Below are 16,561 nucleotides of genomic sequence, written 5' to 3' on the forward strand. Positions count from 1 at the left end.
AGAAGTAGAGGAGTGAGGAGAATGGGTGGTGCAGTGGTAGACAGGAACTAGAAATTCAATCTCAGCTTAAGCCAGGCACTTCATTTGAACTCCAGACTCTAGAAGAGAAACATAAAGAGCCAGAGGTGAAACATCCTGCAAGTATTCAGAAGCCCTAATGTAAAGATATTTTTGCTGACAGTGAGCCCAACCGTAGTGGGCATGGACTTATATATAACAGAAAATGAGGATTAGTGACAATGTGGAACTTGCTACCATAATGCATATTATAATGGGAAGAGATAGGCAGGTACAGGAATATGTGGATAGACTGAAGTGAACATGGTATAAGCGTGAGTAATGACCTCAAGTGAATGCATTCTTTTATACTATATTAAATCCTCATGCACTGAAACAGCAAGATGATGATCTACTTCTTGTTCTAAGAAATCAAATCTATGGATTGAGTGGACACATCTGTTCTTGTCCTTTGTAAAGGGGGAATTGCACCACTGAGTTCTCACTGTTTCATGTCGTCTGGTCATGGACCAAATCAGCTTAGAATATGCTCTGCAAACAGGAGTTTACTGTTTCCCGAGCCAGTGCATGTGTTGAGGTAGCAGTTGCAGTTTTGCATATTCCAATGTTATTTCTTATTTTCCCTCCCAACCCCATTCTCCTGTCTTAATCAAGAACCTATTAACTTTCACTTTGAATATACCTAATGACCTGGCCTCCATAGCTGTTTGTGGCAAAGAATTCCACAGATTCAGTACCCTCTAGCTAAAGAAATTCCTCCTCATCTCTGTTCTGAAGGGACTTCCTTCTATTTTGAAGCTGGCCCCTCTCTCCCTGGACTCTCCCACTTTTGGATACATCTCTCCACATCCACTCTATCTAGGCCTTTCAATCTTTGTTATATTTTAGTAAGACTACCCCCTTCATCCTTCTAAACAACAGCTTTCACTCCTGGTTTAGTCCTGCAGCCACACCCCAAATCTGCACCAAAAGACCTCATCTTTTAAAGTGGAGTGTTGAGTCTTGGTAATCTATTTGACTTCCCCTTAGACAATTCTATTGTCTACGTCTGTACTATCAGGCTTGGCAAATTGCTTGCACAGGAAGGGGACTCAAGCTTAGTTGCCAACAAACACACTTCTAACAACAATGTCATTTCTCCCACACCATGATCACTCCAGTTGAGGTCCATTAACTTGGCACAGCGTGGGAATGGAGTCCTGCACACTGGCATGACCCAGTGCTAGTCAGTACTATTTACTGTGATCAATCAGTCTGGCATTGATTGATCAGAAATCCTGATAGCTCTCATAGGATGCTCACTTTAATCCAGAATGTGAACCACGAGTCCAGAGTACAAATGACTTCAGCAGTCAGACCAGAGGGCCAGAGAGTGGCCAGGGATCGGATCAGGGCTGTAGGCAGGTTGGAGTCCAGAACACTATGGGTCAGGGTAGGATTACAGCCAAGCTCAGGATCCCACAACCTTTAAAGTGACCAGGATTACTGGAAAATTTATTACACTACAGTGTAACAATGAAATAGAATTGTGTTCGGGTATTAGCAGGAGCAGCATCCAATAATCCAGATAATTTGGCAGTACAGAATCAGAAGATTCAGAATCAAATTATGTTTACAAAACTGTGCTCAAAGGAACTATACAAAAAGAAAAATATCCAATTAATTTGATTAATTGTATTTTTCGCATCGCCCTGCCACTGCCCAAGTGCTCTTCTTGTTCTGTTTTGAAAGTTCCCATTGCATCTCTTCACTACCCTGACAGTTACACATTCCACATCATAACAGTGAGCAATCAATGCCCCACCAAATCAAAGTGAGAGCTCCTACTATGCAGTAACTGAAGATCTGAGTGTTTTCTGTATTTAACCCTGCAGTTATTGAAGTTGAAGTTATTTAATATCATATTGCATTGTGGGGGTGCCACTTTGTCAATTAAGTCATCTAGCATCTGTAACATCTTTGCCTTGCCTTCTTTCCTTTAAACAGTGTCTTTCCTCGTGAGCTGAAAGAGGTGTTTGCCTCCTGGAGACACCGCTGTGCGGAACGTGGCAGAGAAGATATCGCTGACCGCCTCATCAGTGCCTCCTTGTTCCTCCGCTTCCTATGTCCCGCTATCATGTCTCCCAGCCTCTTCAACCTGATGCAAGAGTATCCGGATGACCGAACCTCCAGGACCTTGACCCTGATAGCAAAGGTCATTCAAAATTTGGCCAACTTTACCAAGTGAGTCCTTCCGGAGAGAGTCCATGTCTCCGCATGGGGTAAGGTAGCTTCTGGGATGGTGTGAGAATATATTGGAAGAGAATTAGTAGTGACCCTGTACTGGAAGTCTTGCTGCGTAGAATAAGTGGCAGCAGTTCTGGTGTTGATGTATGATAAGTTCTACATTTCCTGGAAAGATTAATCAAAAGGCGACACAGTAACGTAGTGGTTTACAGCACCAGATGTAAGATTGGGGTCTAATTCCTGACATGGTCCATGAGGAATTTGTACATTCTTCCCATTACCAAGTGAGTATCCTCAGGGTGCCTCGGTTTCCTCCCTCATTCTAAAGACATACAGGTTAGGGTTAGTACACCATGGGCATGCTATGGTGGTTCCAAAAGCAGGGCAACAGTTGTGGGCTGCCTCCAGCACATCTCAGACTGTGTTGGTCATTGACGCAAATGACGCATTTCACTGTATGTTTTGATGTGCATGTGACAAATAAAGCTAATCTTTCTACGGTGTTTCTACACTGGCATCATGATGCCTAAGCTTGTTCTTTGAAGGCCTCAGCTTATAACCATATAACAATTACAGCACGGAAACAGGCCATCTCGGCCCTTCTACTCTGTGCCGAACGCTTACTCTCACCTAGTCCCACTGGCCCGCACTCAGCCCATAACCCTCCATTCCTTTCCTGTCCATACACCTATCCAATTTTACTTTAAATGACAATACTGAACCTGCCTCTGCCACATCTACTGGAAGCTCGTTCCACACAGCTACCACTCTCTGAGTAAAGAAAATCCCCCTCGTGTTACCCCTAAACTTTTGCCCTCTAACTCTCAACTTATGTCCTCTTGTTTCAATCCCCCCTACTCTCAATGGAAAAAAGCCTATCCACGTCAACTCTATCTATCCCCCTCATAATTTTAAATACCTCTATCAAGTCCCCCCTCAACCTTCTACGCTCCAAAGAATAAAGATGTAATTTGTTCAACCTTTCCCTGTAACTTAGGTGCTGAAACCCAGGTAACATTCTAGTACATCTTCTCTGTACTCTCTCTATTTCGTTGTTACCTTTCCTATAATTCAGTGACCAGAACTGTACACAATACTCCAAATTCGGCCTTACCAATGCCTTGTACAATTTTAACATTACATCCCAACTCCTATACTCAATGCTCTGATTTATAAAGGCCAGCATACCAAAAGCTGTCTTCACCACCCTATCCACATGAGATTCCACCTTCAGGGAACTATGCACCATTATTCCTAGATCACTGTGTTCTACTGCATTCTTCAATGCCCTATGAAAGCAAGCAAACCAAACGTTTTCTTCACTATCTCATCCAACTGTCTCACCATTTTCAGTGAGTTATGGACTTGCACATAGTGGTCTCTGTGTATATCAATGCTTCTCAGATCCCTACCATTTGTTCCACATGTGACCTCAGACTTAGAGCAAATTTCCAGCGATATCAGAATCAGGCATACATTGTGAAACTTTGCAGCAGCATTACAATGCAATACATAATAATAGGGAGAAAAAACTGTGAATTACAGAAAGTATTTATTTATATATTAAATAGTTAAATAAGTAGTGTAAAAAATAGGAATAAAGAAGTAAGGAAGAGAGGAAGAAGCTGTTCTTGAATCGTTGAGTGTGCCTTCAGGCTTCTGTCCCTCCTGCCTGGTGGTATAGCAATGAAAAGAGGACGTGTCCTGGGTGATGGGGATCCTTGATGATCGATGCCGCCTTTTTGAGGCACGGCCCCTTGAAGATGTCTTGCCATCTTTATAGCTGCATTAGGTCAGATTAGGTCCTCAGAGGTATTGACAGCCAGGAATTTGAAATTGCTCACTCTCTCCACCTTTGATCCTTCTATAAGGACTGGTGTGTGTTCATTCACCTTGCCCTTTCTGAAGTCCATAATAAGCTCCTTAGTCTTACTGATGTCAATTGCAAGGTTGTTGCTGCAACACCACTCGACTAGCTGGTATATCTCACTCCTGTACGCCCTGTTGTCACCATTTGAGATTCTGCCAACAATGGTTGTATCATCAGCAAATTTATAGATGGTCTTTGAGCTGTGCCTAGCCACACAGTCATGAATTTAGAGAGAGTAGAGCATTAATATGTAAATATTTGTTATAAAAGCAAAATTGTGTTTATTCTACCTGTGTTATTTGACACCATTTGTCACGGATGTTGGTTTTATTCAATTCAAAAAAATAACGTGTTTTCTGGTGTTGTACCTTTTCATCTCCTTGCCTGCAGGTTTGGCAGCAAGGAGGACTACATGTCATTCATGAATGAATTTCTGGAGCTTGAGTGGGGCAGCATGCAGCAGTTCCTGATGGAGATTTCCAATCCGGACACAGTCACCAATGCAGCCAGCTTTGAAGGCTACATAGACCTAGGCCGTGAACTCTCCACACTTCACTCCCTTCTGTGGGAGGTGCTGCCTCAGCTGAGCAAGGTGAAGAGTTAAAACACACCGCGGAGCAGTTGAAAACTTTGGAGAATGGGAATGAGGAAGTTTGATGGGAATTCTGTTACTCTTAGGGTTAGAGAAAAGTTGACTGGACTGATTGAACACTGAATGTGTAATATGACTTTAGGCTGGGTCAGTTTACATCCATTTTACAGAGGGTGAGCTGGATGCATTTTGGATTCTATTAGGTCAAGTTGAGTTAATTGTCATATGCAGAATTACCCCGAGGTACAGAGACGACGAAAAGCTTATTTGCAGCAGCAATGCGGACACTGAGATTCAGACAAGACACAGCCCATAAATTATCTCAGACAGTAAAAAAGACTATGATGGAAGTTTGATCTACTGGAAAATATATAAATAGCTGGAGTCTAGGTGTGGATAGATCATTCGGTTTTCCATCTTAACAACTGAATGGGGCATAGATGGGTTTGCGATATGCAAAATGAATAGGAGGCTTTTAGTAAATTGAAATTCTCCAAGTATGTGGGATGATTTTGGATCAAGTGGGACTCAATCAGCTGAAGAATGCAGTTGTTAATTGCAGTTCTGCAGAATAAGAAATTTTGTGTTTGTCCAGTGACCAGAAACTGGTCATGATCCATTTGGATTTAACTTAGATGCTGTGAATGGAGAGTGGTTCATTGGTGACTGCATTAGGTAGTGATGGTAGTTCCCATCACTAGACTAATCATGCCAATGCATGTTAGTCCACCCTTGCTGAAATCATCTTTCCTCTACCTTTCAGGAAGCTGTGATGAAACTAGGTCCCCTTCCTCGCCTCCTCAATGACATAAGTGGTGCTCTGAGAAACCCCTCACATGTACAAAGGCAGTCCAGCCACATCGCGGAACGCTACACCTCTGGGCCCAACATCAACCGCGGCGTGTCATCTGACCTTCAGAAGTACACAGTTAAGGATCTGAATAGGTGAGGACAAGATGTGATGTACAGCTTTGCACTAACTCTCCGATGCACAATGCATAAACTTATTCATGCCTTATAATATTCCACTCTGCTCCCAGGTCAGGTACAGCATGCTTTAGGTAATGTGTACACTGACCCAGAAATATTGCTTCTGATCCTAGCACTGCATTCTGAGAGATCTTTGCAGCATACACTTAGGAAAACATGCATTGCTGGAAAACATTTTAGAAGTGGGGAAAAGAGGTTCAGCAATAGAAGTGTTGGTACTGTGTACTCCGACACACAGGGAGTGAGGTGCTGTTCAGCACGTTGAAAAACAGGTCTGAACACAGGTCTAAGACACACATCAAGTTGGGGAAGATGTCAAAGTAAAGTGAGTTCAACCACCTGAAAGGCAGCACGATCGGACGTTTTGCACAATGCGGAGGAAGCAATGGCGACAGCAGCAACAACAAATTCTATTTTACAGCTCGTCACATAAGAAATAGAAGCAGGAGTAGGTTTTTTCTCCTCCCCCCCCCCCCCCGATTCCTACTCCACTAAGCAAGATCATGGCTATTGTTTTACCTCAGAACCTGGGCTCCTATCCCACGATTCTCTTAACATTCAACTTCACAGATCCTTGCCGTGAATACACACAAATGTAATCTCACCAAGGCATTACTGCGTAATTCAGTGCAGTCAAACATCCCAAGGCACTTCAAGGGGGCACGCTTGATAAAATACAGCACTGAACCATCAAAGCAGACCTTGCGGTGGGTTTAATCAAATATCTAGATTGTAAGGAATGTGTAATAGTGAGCGAGATATAAGGAATTTCAGAGCTGGCTGATCACATGGATGCTCACAGGGAAGTGAAGTAAATAAGGGCTGCACATAATTCGGAGTGTTTCAAAGGTCATGGAGAGAGAAACAAGAATGAGTATATTTAAAATGAAACACTGCTAGAGTATATTAGGCTAGCAAGTAGAAAGGAATCGTGGGTGTCTATTAGGATTTAGGCAGTAGGATGGCATCCATTGGACTCGCAAGACCATGGATCTGCACCTGGAAAGTCTTTCTTCAGTCTCTCCGGGGCACAGGCCTGGGCAAGGTTGTGTGGGGGACCGGCAGTTGCCCAACCAGTAAGTCTCCCCTCTCCACGCCGCCAATGTCCAAGGGGAGGGCAAGGGCCAATACAGCTTGGCACCAGTAGATGACTGGATGAATTTATGTTTTTAGAGGTTAGAAAGTACAGTGATGGTCCTCCAAGTTTTTGTGATCCTGAAAGGGAAATAGCTGGGTAGAACAAAAGTGGTGATGGTAGGAGATATCAGATGGGTCAGCGTTCAGCTCCATTATCCATATTCAATGACCATGGGCAGCCCACCATCCACATCTCACTGCAACCAACATTTTTTTTACCCCAGTGAAACTGTCACTCAGTTTAGACGTGTCACTTTCTGTCTATCAACAGCTCAATTGATATGACCAGGCTGCCTTCTCCAACCAAGGAAAAGGGAAAGGATGTCTTTTACGTGACAAGGCCTCCACTTGCACGCTCCTCCCCGGCATATTGCACGAGCAGCTCGGACATCACTGAACCTGACCCCAAGATGATGACTACAAACAAGAGCATCTCCATGATGGACCTGCAGGACAGCAGGAGTATGAATAGCATAAGCAACCTCCAAACGGTTGGCGACATGTTAAATAGCAGCCAGGCCTCCATCGGAACCACAGTGGGCCTCAGACCAAGCCGGCTGTCTCAGGGCAGCGGGTCAAGTGTGTCAGGAGGTCTGCGACTGGGTCAGATGGGCATCACTACAGACGGATTGCACGGGCAGCTGAGGGTCCCCTTGTCCTTTCAGAACCCCCTGTTCAACATGACCTCAGACGGGCCCGCCTCACTACGGACTCCCGCTGAGCCTGGCGTCGGGCTCTTGGGTTACCATGGCTACAGCAAGAGCGAAGACCTGTCTGCCAACAAGCAGATCTTCCACAGCCACAGCTACAGCGACGAGTTTGCCCGCCAGAACAGCGAGTTCAGTCGCCGGCAGCTCTCGCTCACCGACAACCTGCAGCACATGCTCTCAACGCCTCCGACCAACATCGGCCCCCAGAGGAGGATAGACCAGCCGCCACCTCCCCCTCCGCCTCTCGTACGGGGGAAGACACAGCAGCTGACAGTCAGCGCGGCCCAGAGACCCCGGCCACCGAGTGCCAACTTACTGCAGTCACCTGCTGAGCCTGCCCACGCTCCCAAAGTGCGGCAGCAATCGATCATGGCCAAAGCTGATGCGCCGGCTCCAAAACCCGCTATTACCAAACAGGTGAGTTTACTGGAGGTCAGAGAATCGCAGGAGCTGGAAATCTGACGTGAAAACTGTGAAGTGTGGAAACTCTCGGCAGGTCAGGCAGCATCTGTAGATAAAGAGATGAAGGTAATGTTTCAGGTGGAAGTTCTTTAACCCCTTTTTATAGAGAGCCTTCTATCTGAAGTATTAACCCCTTCTTTCTCCACATGCAGTGCTTTTCCAGCATTTTCTGAGTTTATTCTGGAGGAAATGATACCAACATGCATAACAGGTGCAACCATCCCTCAATTTATGAAAGGAACTCATTCTTGGATAACTCTTTGTTAAGCAAGGTTTTGTAAATCTAAAAGGCTTAAGGAAATGCATCATGGTAGAGAGTGCCATGTAATTCGTTAGAGTAAGAGATCGCTTTGTGCATAGCAGGCACAAGCACTGAATGGCACTGCTTTATTGCATAAACCAAATGTTTACAAGTCAAAGTTATTCAGAAAACAGGTAAGCTGTCTTCTGCTCTGGCTCTCTCTCATCTCAGCCCCTCCCAGATGCTGGAGTTGAATCCAGGGAACCTCAGAGACTGTGGCTTTCTCTGCTAATCTGTGATTCTGACCCAGATGAGATCTCTGGTCCAGCTCCCTTTAAAAGGGCTTTGACAAATCCAGCTTTGACCAAGCTCTGACTCACAGATAAGTACGGCTCAGAAACGTTATCCCACTGAGTCTGTTCCCACCACCAAGCATCCTTATTGACTATAATCGTAGCCTTTCCCATTTTATTCTTCCCACCTTTGCAATAACTCTACCAACCACCAAATTCTACCACTCACCCACTCATTGCGGGCAATGTTTAATCTACTAGTCTGCATGGCTTGGGATCTGGGTGGAAACCAGAGCACCCAAGGGAAGCCTAGCCAGCCAAAGGAGAAAGTCCAGACTCCACCTAGACAATGCTGAAGGTCAGGACTGAACTCGGATTACTGGATCCACGAAGTTGCAGCTCTTACCTCTAGTGGTTTGATGGAAATCATGGAATTTTAACTTCAGCCTCCCTGCACAGGTTAAAGTCCAGGAAGAATCTCACCTACTGTGCTTGTCAGAAGTCAGTCATCTAAGTCTGCGATGTCCCACATGTGCACGATGAATTATTTGATCTCAACAAAGGAATTGTGGCATTATAAAATGTCTGAGCTTCAGAATTTTATTCAGATTCAGGTTCATGTTGAATATCGCTGGTGTATGTCATGAAATTTATTGTTTTACAGCAGCAGTATAGTGTAATACATAGTAAAAAAAATCTACAATTTACAATAAGTATATATGTATATATTAAATAAGTAGTGCAAAAGAGGGGAAAGCATAGTGGGGTGGTGTTCATGGTTCATTGTCCATTCAGAAATCTGATGGCAGAGGGGAAGAAACTGTTCCTGATACACTGACTAGGTGTCTTCAGGCTTCTGTAACTCCTTTAACTCCTCCTTGATGGCAGCAATGAGAAGAGGGCATGTCCTGGCTGACAGGGGTCCGTAATGATGTCTTTTTGAGACCATCACCTTTTGAAGGTGTCCTGGATGCTGGAGAGGCTGATGCTCATGATGGACCTGGCTGATTCTACAGTTGACTACAGCTTTTTCCGTTCCTCTGCAGTGGCTCTCCGTACCAGGCAGTGATGCAAACAGTTATAATGCTCTCCACGGCACATCTGTAGAAACTTGTGAATGTATTTGGTTACGTACCAACTCTCCTCAAACTCCTAATGAAATGTAGCTGCTGTCGTGCCTTCTTTGTAAGTGCTTCAATATGTTGGGCCGAGGACAGATTTTCAGTGATGTTAACACCGAGTAACTTCAGATTGCTCGCTTTTCGATTGCTGATCTCTCAGTGAGGACTTCCCCTGCCTGAAGTCCACAATCAGTTCCTTGGTCTTTGTTGTGACACCACTCTAACCAGCTGATCTGTCTTGCTCCAGTACACCACCTCATCACCGTCTGAAATGTTGCCAGCAATAGTTGGGTCGTCGACAAATTTATTGATGATAAATGTATTTTGGCCGTGTCTAACCACACAGTCATAGGTGTAGAGAGAGTAGAGCAGAGGGCTAAGCACACATCCTTGAGCTGTTCTGATTGTTAACGAGGAGTAGATGTTATGTCCGCTCCGCACAGACTGTGGTCTCCCAGTGAGGAACTCAGGCATCCAGATGCTGAGGGAAGTGCAGAGCCTGGGGTTTTGAAACTTGGTGTTTAGAACTGAGGGTACAATTGTTTTGAACTCTGAGCTGTAATTAATAAACAGCAGCTTGAGAAAGGATTACTGTCCAGGTAATCCAAGGCTGAGTGGAGAAAGAGTGAGACTGCATCCACTATAGACCTATTGTGGCAATTGGCAAATTGCATTTGGTCCAGGCCCTTGCAAAAGCAGGAGTTGATTCTAGCCGTGACCAACCTCTCAAAGCACTAGCATGTGACTGCCACTGGATAAAGTCATTGAGACAGCTCACGCAGCTCTTTTTGAAGAAGGTAGGAATCTCCAACTGCAGCAGCGAAAAATTGAAGATGATCTTGAACACTCCCTCCAGTTCGTTGGCACAGGTTTTCAGAGCCCTGCCAGGTACACCATCAGGGCCTGACACCTTGCAAAGGTTCACCCTCTTGATAGATATTCTGGCATTGGCCTCTGAGACAGGGATCACAGAGTCACCAGGTGTTTCAGGGATTTGTGCAGGTGTAATTTTATTCTCCCTTTCAAAGTGTGTATAACTGGTGTTGAGCTCATCTGGGAGTGAAGCATCACAGCCATTCATGATGTTAGGTTTTGCTTTGTTAGAAGTAATGGCCTGCAAACCCTGCCAGAGCTGATGTGCATCCAATTCCAACTCTAACCTCAATTGGAATTGTTTTTCGCCCTTAAAATAGCCTTCTATAGGCCGTATTTGGTCTTCTGGTGTACTTTTGGATCACTAGTCTTGAATACCACAGATCTAGCCCTCAGCAAACTACAGATCTTCTGGTTCATCCACAGCTTTTGGTTTGGGATTTGGGATTGGATCTCAAAGGCACACACTCATCCACACAGGTCTTGATGAAGTTGGTGACAGCTGTGGCATCTTCATTCAGATTCGAAAATGATTCTCTGAATATTGTCCAGTCCATAGATTTGAAGCACTCCTGTAGGTGCTCTTGAGATTCTGCATCTTGAGAGAGTAAAGCACGGAAATTCAAGGGCTTCTCTTCCGCACCAGAAACTTCTGCTATATGTGGTTATTCATCCCATTCCTGCCCACGTGGATATGAGATGTCCATATGTACATTCATCCCATTCCTGCCCACGTGGATACGAGATGTGCACGTGTTTCCATTTTGAAATTCTTTCAAGGCAATCACCATCCCACTGCCCATCCAATCTCCTTCCCTCTGTAATCCAGATTTTTGTACCCCTGTCTTGACTCCAAATACCAGGACAACTGGCTTTCAAATGCTGGGCAGCAAAACTGATACATCCGAGGAGCACTGAATGTCTCTTGTGTGGAAATGCAGGAGGGGACCGTGCTAGCAGTCACTACAACACCCAGAAGATTGTCACAGCCAGATGTTCCATGGACTTTACCGACTGAGCATACCAAAGAAAAATTAGTAAATTTTATTTTAATGTCACCATGTTTGCACCTATTGCCCTGAGGATTTCTCTATTTATTTTGGTGCTCTTGATTCCTCCAGGATCTAATGTCTACGTTTGTGGATGTGCTTGAAGTGATAGGAGAGGCTTCTGACTGGATAAATTCATCTGACCAGCCCAAATTTTATAGTGAAATCAGCATGGAAGGAAGAAAAAGCACCAACCTCCCTTTAAGTGAAATTGCTCCACAGCAGGAAAATGGGCTGGTACAAAATGTGGTTCAATCAAACTTGATTTTTTCTCCCTCCAACCCTAGCCCTGCACCCCCATACCCTTTTGTCATGAACTGTTTAAGTCACTGAATTAGAAACCTAGACATCTAGAAATTAGAAATCTAGAGATACAGAATTTGAATCCCAGATTATAAATTTGAAGATTTTAAATTAAAGTAGATCTGGAATTGAGCATAAAGCTTGCCTCAGTAATTATGAGACTAGTTTACACATATCTTTTCAAGGGAGGAAATCTGCCAGCCTTACTGCTGATAGATGAGTGATCATGGGCCTCCAAGCATGATTGACTCTTCATTGCTTCCTCAGTCCAGGAGAAACTAGTGATGGACCATAAATGGCATCTGTTGCTAGTGATGTCCATCTCTACTGAATGAAGCAAGTTCTTGGACAAGAGCTTTAAAGCCCTATACTTCGGCGCCACATTTGATTACACTGGAAAACAGCTTTGAAACTTATACAAACGGGGAAATAAGACAGGCAGAAAGTGGGAATGTGATGCAATGGTGTTGATACCTGTTTTTTCTTTTACTTCAGGTTACTGTTATTTATGACCACCATCTCTTCTCTGTCTGTCAGGCCTCGCATTCACCCTCGACACTTCACCCCGTCACCCCCTCTGAACGCACCGTTGCCTGGGTGACCAACATGACTCACTTGTCTGCAGATATCGAGAGCTCACATCTGGAGCGGGAAGAGTACAAACTGAGGGAATATTCCAAATCGATGGATGAGAGCAGGCTCGACAAGGTGAAAATGGAACTGGGTGGGCAGGGAACGTTGGCATTTCAGGGACTAGGATGGATCTGGTGGTCTGATGTTGTGAGCCTAGATATATATTATTAGACTGTCATTATTATTTGAGGCCTGTCGCATATTGGACTATTAGCCTTTTCCCAACAGAAATGTAGACAACTATGAACTATCTCAAGGCAGGTCACCATTTACATTTAAGAGAATTGAAAGGGATCGGGAGAAGGCCAACAGAAAGATGGGTGATAAGGAAAAGGAGGTGATTGGTAAGGCAGAATAGAGAGGGAGGAAGGGCTGGGAAGATTGTTAGTTAAAATGTAGACTACAAAGGAAAGGGCAGCAATCAAAGTCAAATTGAGTGGAAACAGTAAAATTTGGCGAGCGGGTGGTAGAGTAACTGATAAAAATCGAAAGAGATGGGATTGCAGTTAATCAAGAGGGGATCAGTTAAAACTAAAAGGGAAATGAGCGAGCCATGGCTTTGATACGGAGGAGACTCTTTATTCAACAAATCATATTTGGATTAATAGTTTTTTAATGATGATTTAAGTATCGGCTAAGATGCTTTTAACCTTGTCAATGAGACATACAGCAGGCCTACAGAAATACATAGCAATAGCAATATTCTCAGGCATAGCACTCTCAGAATGAAAGTATTCAGTTAATTGTAGCAGGACATTTTCATACTGAAAAGACAAAGTGTGTTAATGGGACACAGGCAGAGTTGTGTGGGAAGACATAATATTGCACCTGCTAGCGGCCATGGGCATCCATTTTCAGAGGTAGATCAGCCAACAGATCCATGCTTTTGGCATGTTTGACAGATGGTACTTCTGCCACTTGCCAACTGAAGATGTTCAAGACTGCCCATATCAGGATGTTAGGTTCCATGGCGCGCATTGGAAGAACACATTAGTGCAGTGTGAGAAATCCGTCAAAGCAAGTGTCAGAGTCACACAGCAGGACGGGCAGCATCCCTGGAGTGAGAAACTGCCTCCATGGTCTTGTCAGCAGGGGCACTGAAATCTCTTTCCAGTCTTTCCACGTTCTGCTTTAACTCCATGTCTATGTGTGGGGTGGATAGTCAGAATCTTTTTCCCAGGGCAGAATTGCCAAATCCTGAAGTGAGAGGGGGAAAGTTTAAAGGAGGTGTGCAGAGTGTGTTAGATGCTTGGAACAAATTGCCAGGGGTGGTGGTGATGGTTATGTAAGCAGAATCAACAGTATTGTTTAAGGGGCTTTTAAATAGACACATGAATTTGCAGGGAGTAGAGAGATCATGCATGCAAAAGGCATTTATTTTCCTCTGGTGTTGTAATCGGTACAGATATGATGGACTGAATGGCCCGTTCTTGCCCTTTTCTGTGTCTCTGCTGTACCGTGGTGTGATCAGTTGCGTGTAATCGATTTCCCCTGTAATCCATTTCTTCAGGGGCAACAGACCCAGTATGAGGAGGAAATTCTTTCCCTGAAGGAAAGGCTGCAGATGTCAAACCGCAAGCTGGAGGAGTACGAGCGGCGGCTGATGTCACAGGAGGAGCAGACGGGGAAGATCCTGCGGGAGTACCAGTCACGCCTGGATGAGAGTGAGAACCGTCTACGCCGACAGCAGGAGGAGAAGGACAGCCAGATCAAAGGCATCATTAATAGGTAAATAGCAGAGCACTGGCCCAGTGATCAGCTGAGCCATTGGTATCGAATGGTATTATTCATCCATGCTGACAAAATAGTCGTTTAAATTAATCCCCTTTGTCCACTTTTGGCCCAAAAAGCTTTCCTTTCCAGGTGCTTGTCCCAAAGTCTTTTATGTCCAAAGATCCAAACTCTACAACATACCAGAGGGCCACAGAGTGGTGCAGCTAGTAGTATAGCTACCTCACGGTAACTCAGTCAATCCTGATCTCCAGTGTAGTCTGTGCTTCCTGTAACCAACTACGTCAACCCCCTGGGTAATCCGGTTTCCGCCGGCATCCCAGACAAGTACCGTAGTTAAATAGCTGCCAGAGTTGGAGGGAATTAATACAGTACATGGGGAGAAGAGAAATAAATTGGATTTGTGTAAATGGCTGTTTGATCATCTGTCAGAGCCTGTTTCTGTGTTACGTGAAACTGTTGCAAGAATAATAATCCTTGAGTCACCATGGACCAGAAACTGGGCTTCAGCAGCTGGATAAATCCAGTGGCTACAAACCAGTACAGTTCACGATGTGACTCCAGAACACCTTCCCTCGCCTATATTCCACCAGGAACGGTACTGAATGCCTCAACTTACCAAGGGGACCAGCTGCATCTTTCCATTTATGCTGGATGGATGTGGTAGTGTGAGCACCATGCTACTGGATAAGTAATCCAGAGAAGACAAATTACAATCCCCACCGAATAAAGTGGGCTTCGAAATCTGAAAATAAAAAAGAGAGCATTATGTAGATCAGAAGGCTGCGGATGCTGGACATCTGAAATATGAACAGAGGATGCCAGAGACACACAGCAGGTCAGGCAGCATCTGTGGAAAGTAAAGCAGAGTAGACTGCCTTCAGTTGGAAGACTCTCCATCAGATGAAGAGTTATTCTGAGAATGGCTTTGACCTGACACGTTAACCCTGTGTAATGTGTCAGGATGTAAGCAAGGATGCAACGTTGAGGCTTTTTAAAGCACTAGTAAGGCTTTACTTGGAGTACTGTGAGCAGTTTTTGGCCCCTTATCTTAGAAAGGATGTGCTGAACTGGAGAGAGTTCAAAGGAGATTCATGAAAAAGATCCCAGAATTAAACGGCTTGTCATAGGAAGAGTGTCTGATGACTCTGGGCCTGTATTCACTAGAATTCAGAAAGATAAGGGATGACCTAATTGAAACCTATCGAATGGTGAAAGGTCTTGATAGAGTGGATGTGGAGAGGATGTTTCCGATGGTGGGAGAGTCTAGGACCCAAGGACACAACCTCAGAGTCGAGCGGCATCCTTTTAGAACTGAAAAGAGGGGGAATTTCTTTAGCCAGAGTGGTGAATCTGTGGAATTCATTGCCACAAGCAGCTGTGGAGGTTGATAGATTCTTGATTGGTCAAAGTGTGAAGGGATACAGGGAGAAGGTAGTAGATTGGGTCTGAGAGGAATAATGGATCAGCCATGATGAAATGCTGGAGCAGACACAATGGGCCAAATGGCCAAATTCTGCTCCTATATCTGGTTCAATAATAGAGCTATAGTGACATAGCATGGAAACAGATCCTTTGGTAAACTACACATCCACCCACATTACTTCAACACTTATTTTATTCTCCCCACATTCCCGTCAACTCTCCTCAGTAGGAGTAATTTGCATCTGCCAGTTAACCTACCTACTCACAAAGCCACAGGGAGAACGTGCAGACTCCATGAATAGACCAAGGTCCCTGGTGCTCTGAGACAGCGGTCCTACAAACTCCATCGCTGTGCAGCTCCTCTCCTTTAACTCATAATTTGTAACAACTCAGGCCAATGTCAACATGACTGGCTATGTTAGAAGCTATGTAGTCAATCAAAATGAGGTAAATTGGAAATTTCATAAAAGCCAAAGCAACTCACCAGGCATCTCAAGAGCAGGCATGGAGATCAACAGCAGCTTCCCTAGTGACCTCGTGTATAGAGAATGCAAATAATTTGGTACAAGGTATTATGGCCAAAGTAGCTCCAGAGGATGCCACGTGGAGTTCCAGCTCACCTAAGGTTCAGTGCAAAATTACATCTAATATACTGGACAGAAAATCTACCACCCTCCAAATAAACCTCCTGTCAATCTTCCTCATTTATTAGTGGAATTCTTGATTCCTTTCTTCTGAACATGTTTATTAAACTTCTTAAATGCCGCAACATGTTGAAATAGTTCCAAATGCTCACAGCCTGAGCCATATCATGGTACGGCATCTGCACCACTTCTGGATCCCAGTCAAGCATGGCAAGGACTGGTTGAAAAACATGCAGTGCATTT

General features: G+C 44.5%; 1 protein-coding gene across 22 annotated transcripts in view; it reads left to right on the forward strand.

The window, feature by feature from the left end:
- Positions 1-16,561, forward strand: part of LOC140717149 (ras/Rap GTPase-activating protein SynGAP-like) — a 683,169-nt gene that overhangs the window by 572,663 nt on the left and 93,945 nt on the right. For 16 of the 22 annotated variants that reach the window (XR_012096464.1, XR_012096465.1, XR_012096472.1 and 13 more), the window contains 6 exons: positions 2,005-2,241; positions 4,505-4,706; positions 5,470-5,651; positions 7,105-7,960; positions 12,381-12,593; positions 14,029-14,246. Coding sequence is in view for 6 of the 22 variants with exons in the window: in XM_073030475.1 (XP_072886576.1) it covers positions 2,005-2,241; positions 4,505-4,706; positions 5,470-5,651; positions 7,105-7,960; positions 12,381-12,593; positions 14,029-14,246 (1,908 nt within the window). In the remaining 16 variants the exon portion in view is untranslated. The remainder of the gene's footprint in view (positions 1-2,004; positions 2,242-4,504; positions 4,707-5,469; positions 5,652-7,104; positions 7,961-12,380; positions 12,594-14,028; positions 14,247-16,561) is intronic. The other 6 variants (XR_012096469.1, XR_012096477.1, XM_073030522.1 and 3 more) reach the window with 3 other exon arrangements.

This window comes from Hemitrygon akajei, chromosome 2 (assembly GCF_048418815.1).
Source record: "Hemitrygon akajei chromosome 2, sHemAka1.3, whole genome shotgun sequence".
In the NCBI taxonomy this organism is placed as follows: Eukaryota; Metazoa; Chordata; class Chondrichthyes; order Myliobatiformes; family Dasyatidae; genus Hemitrygon; species Hemitrygon akajei.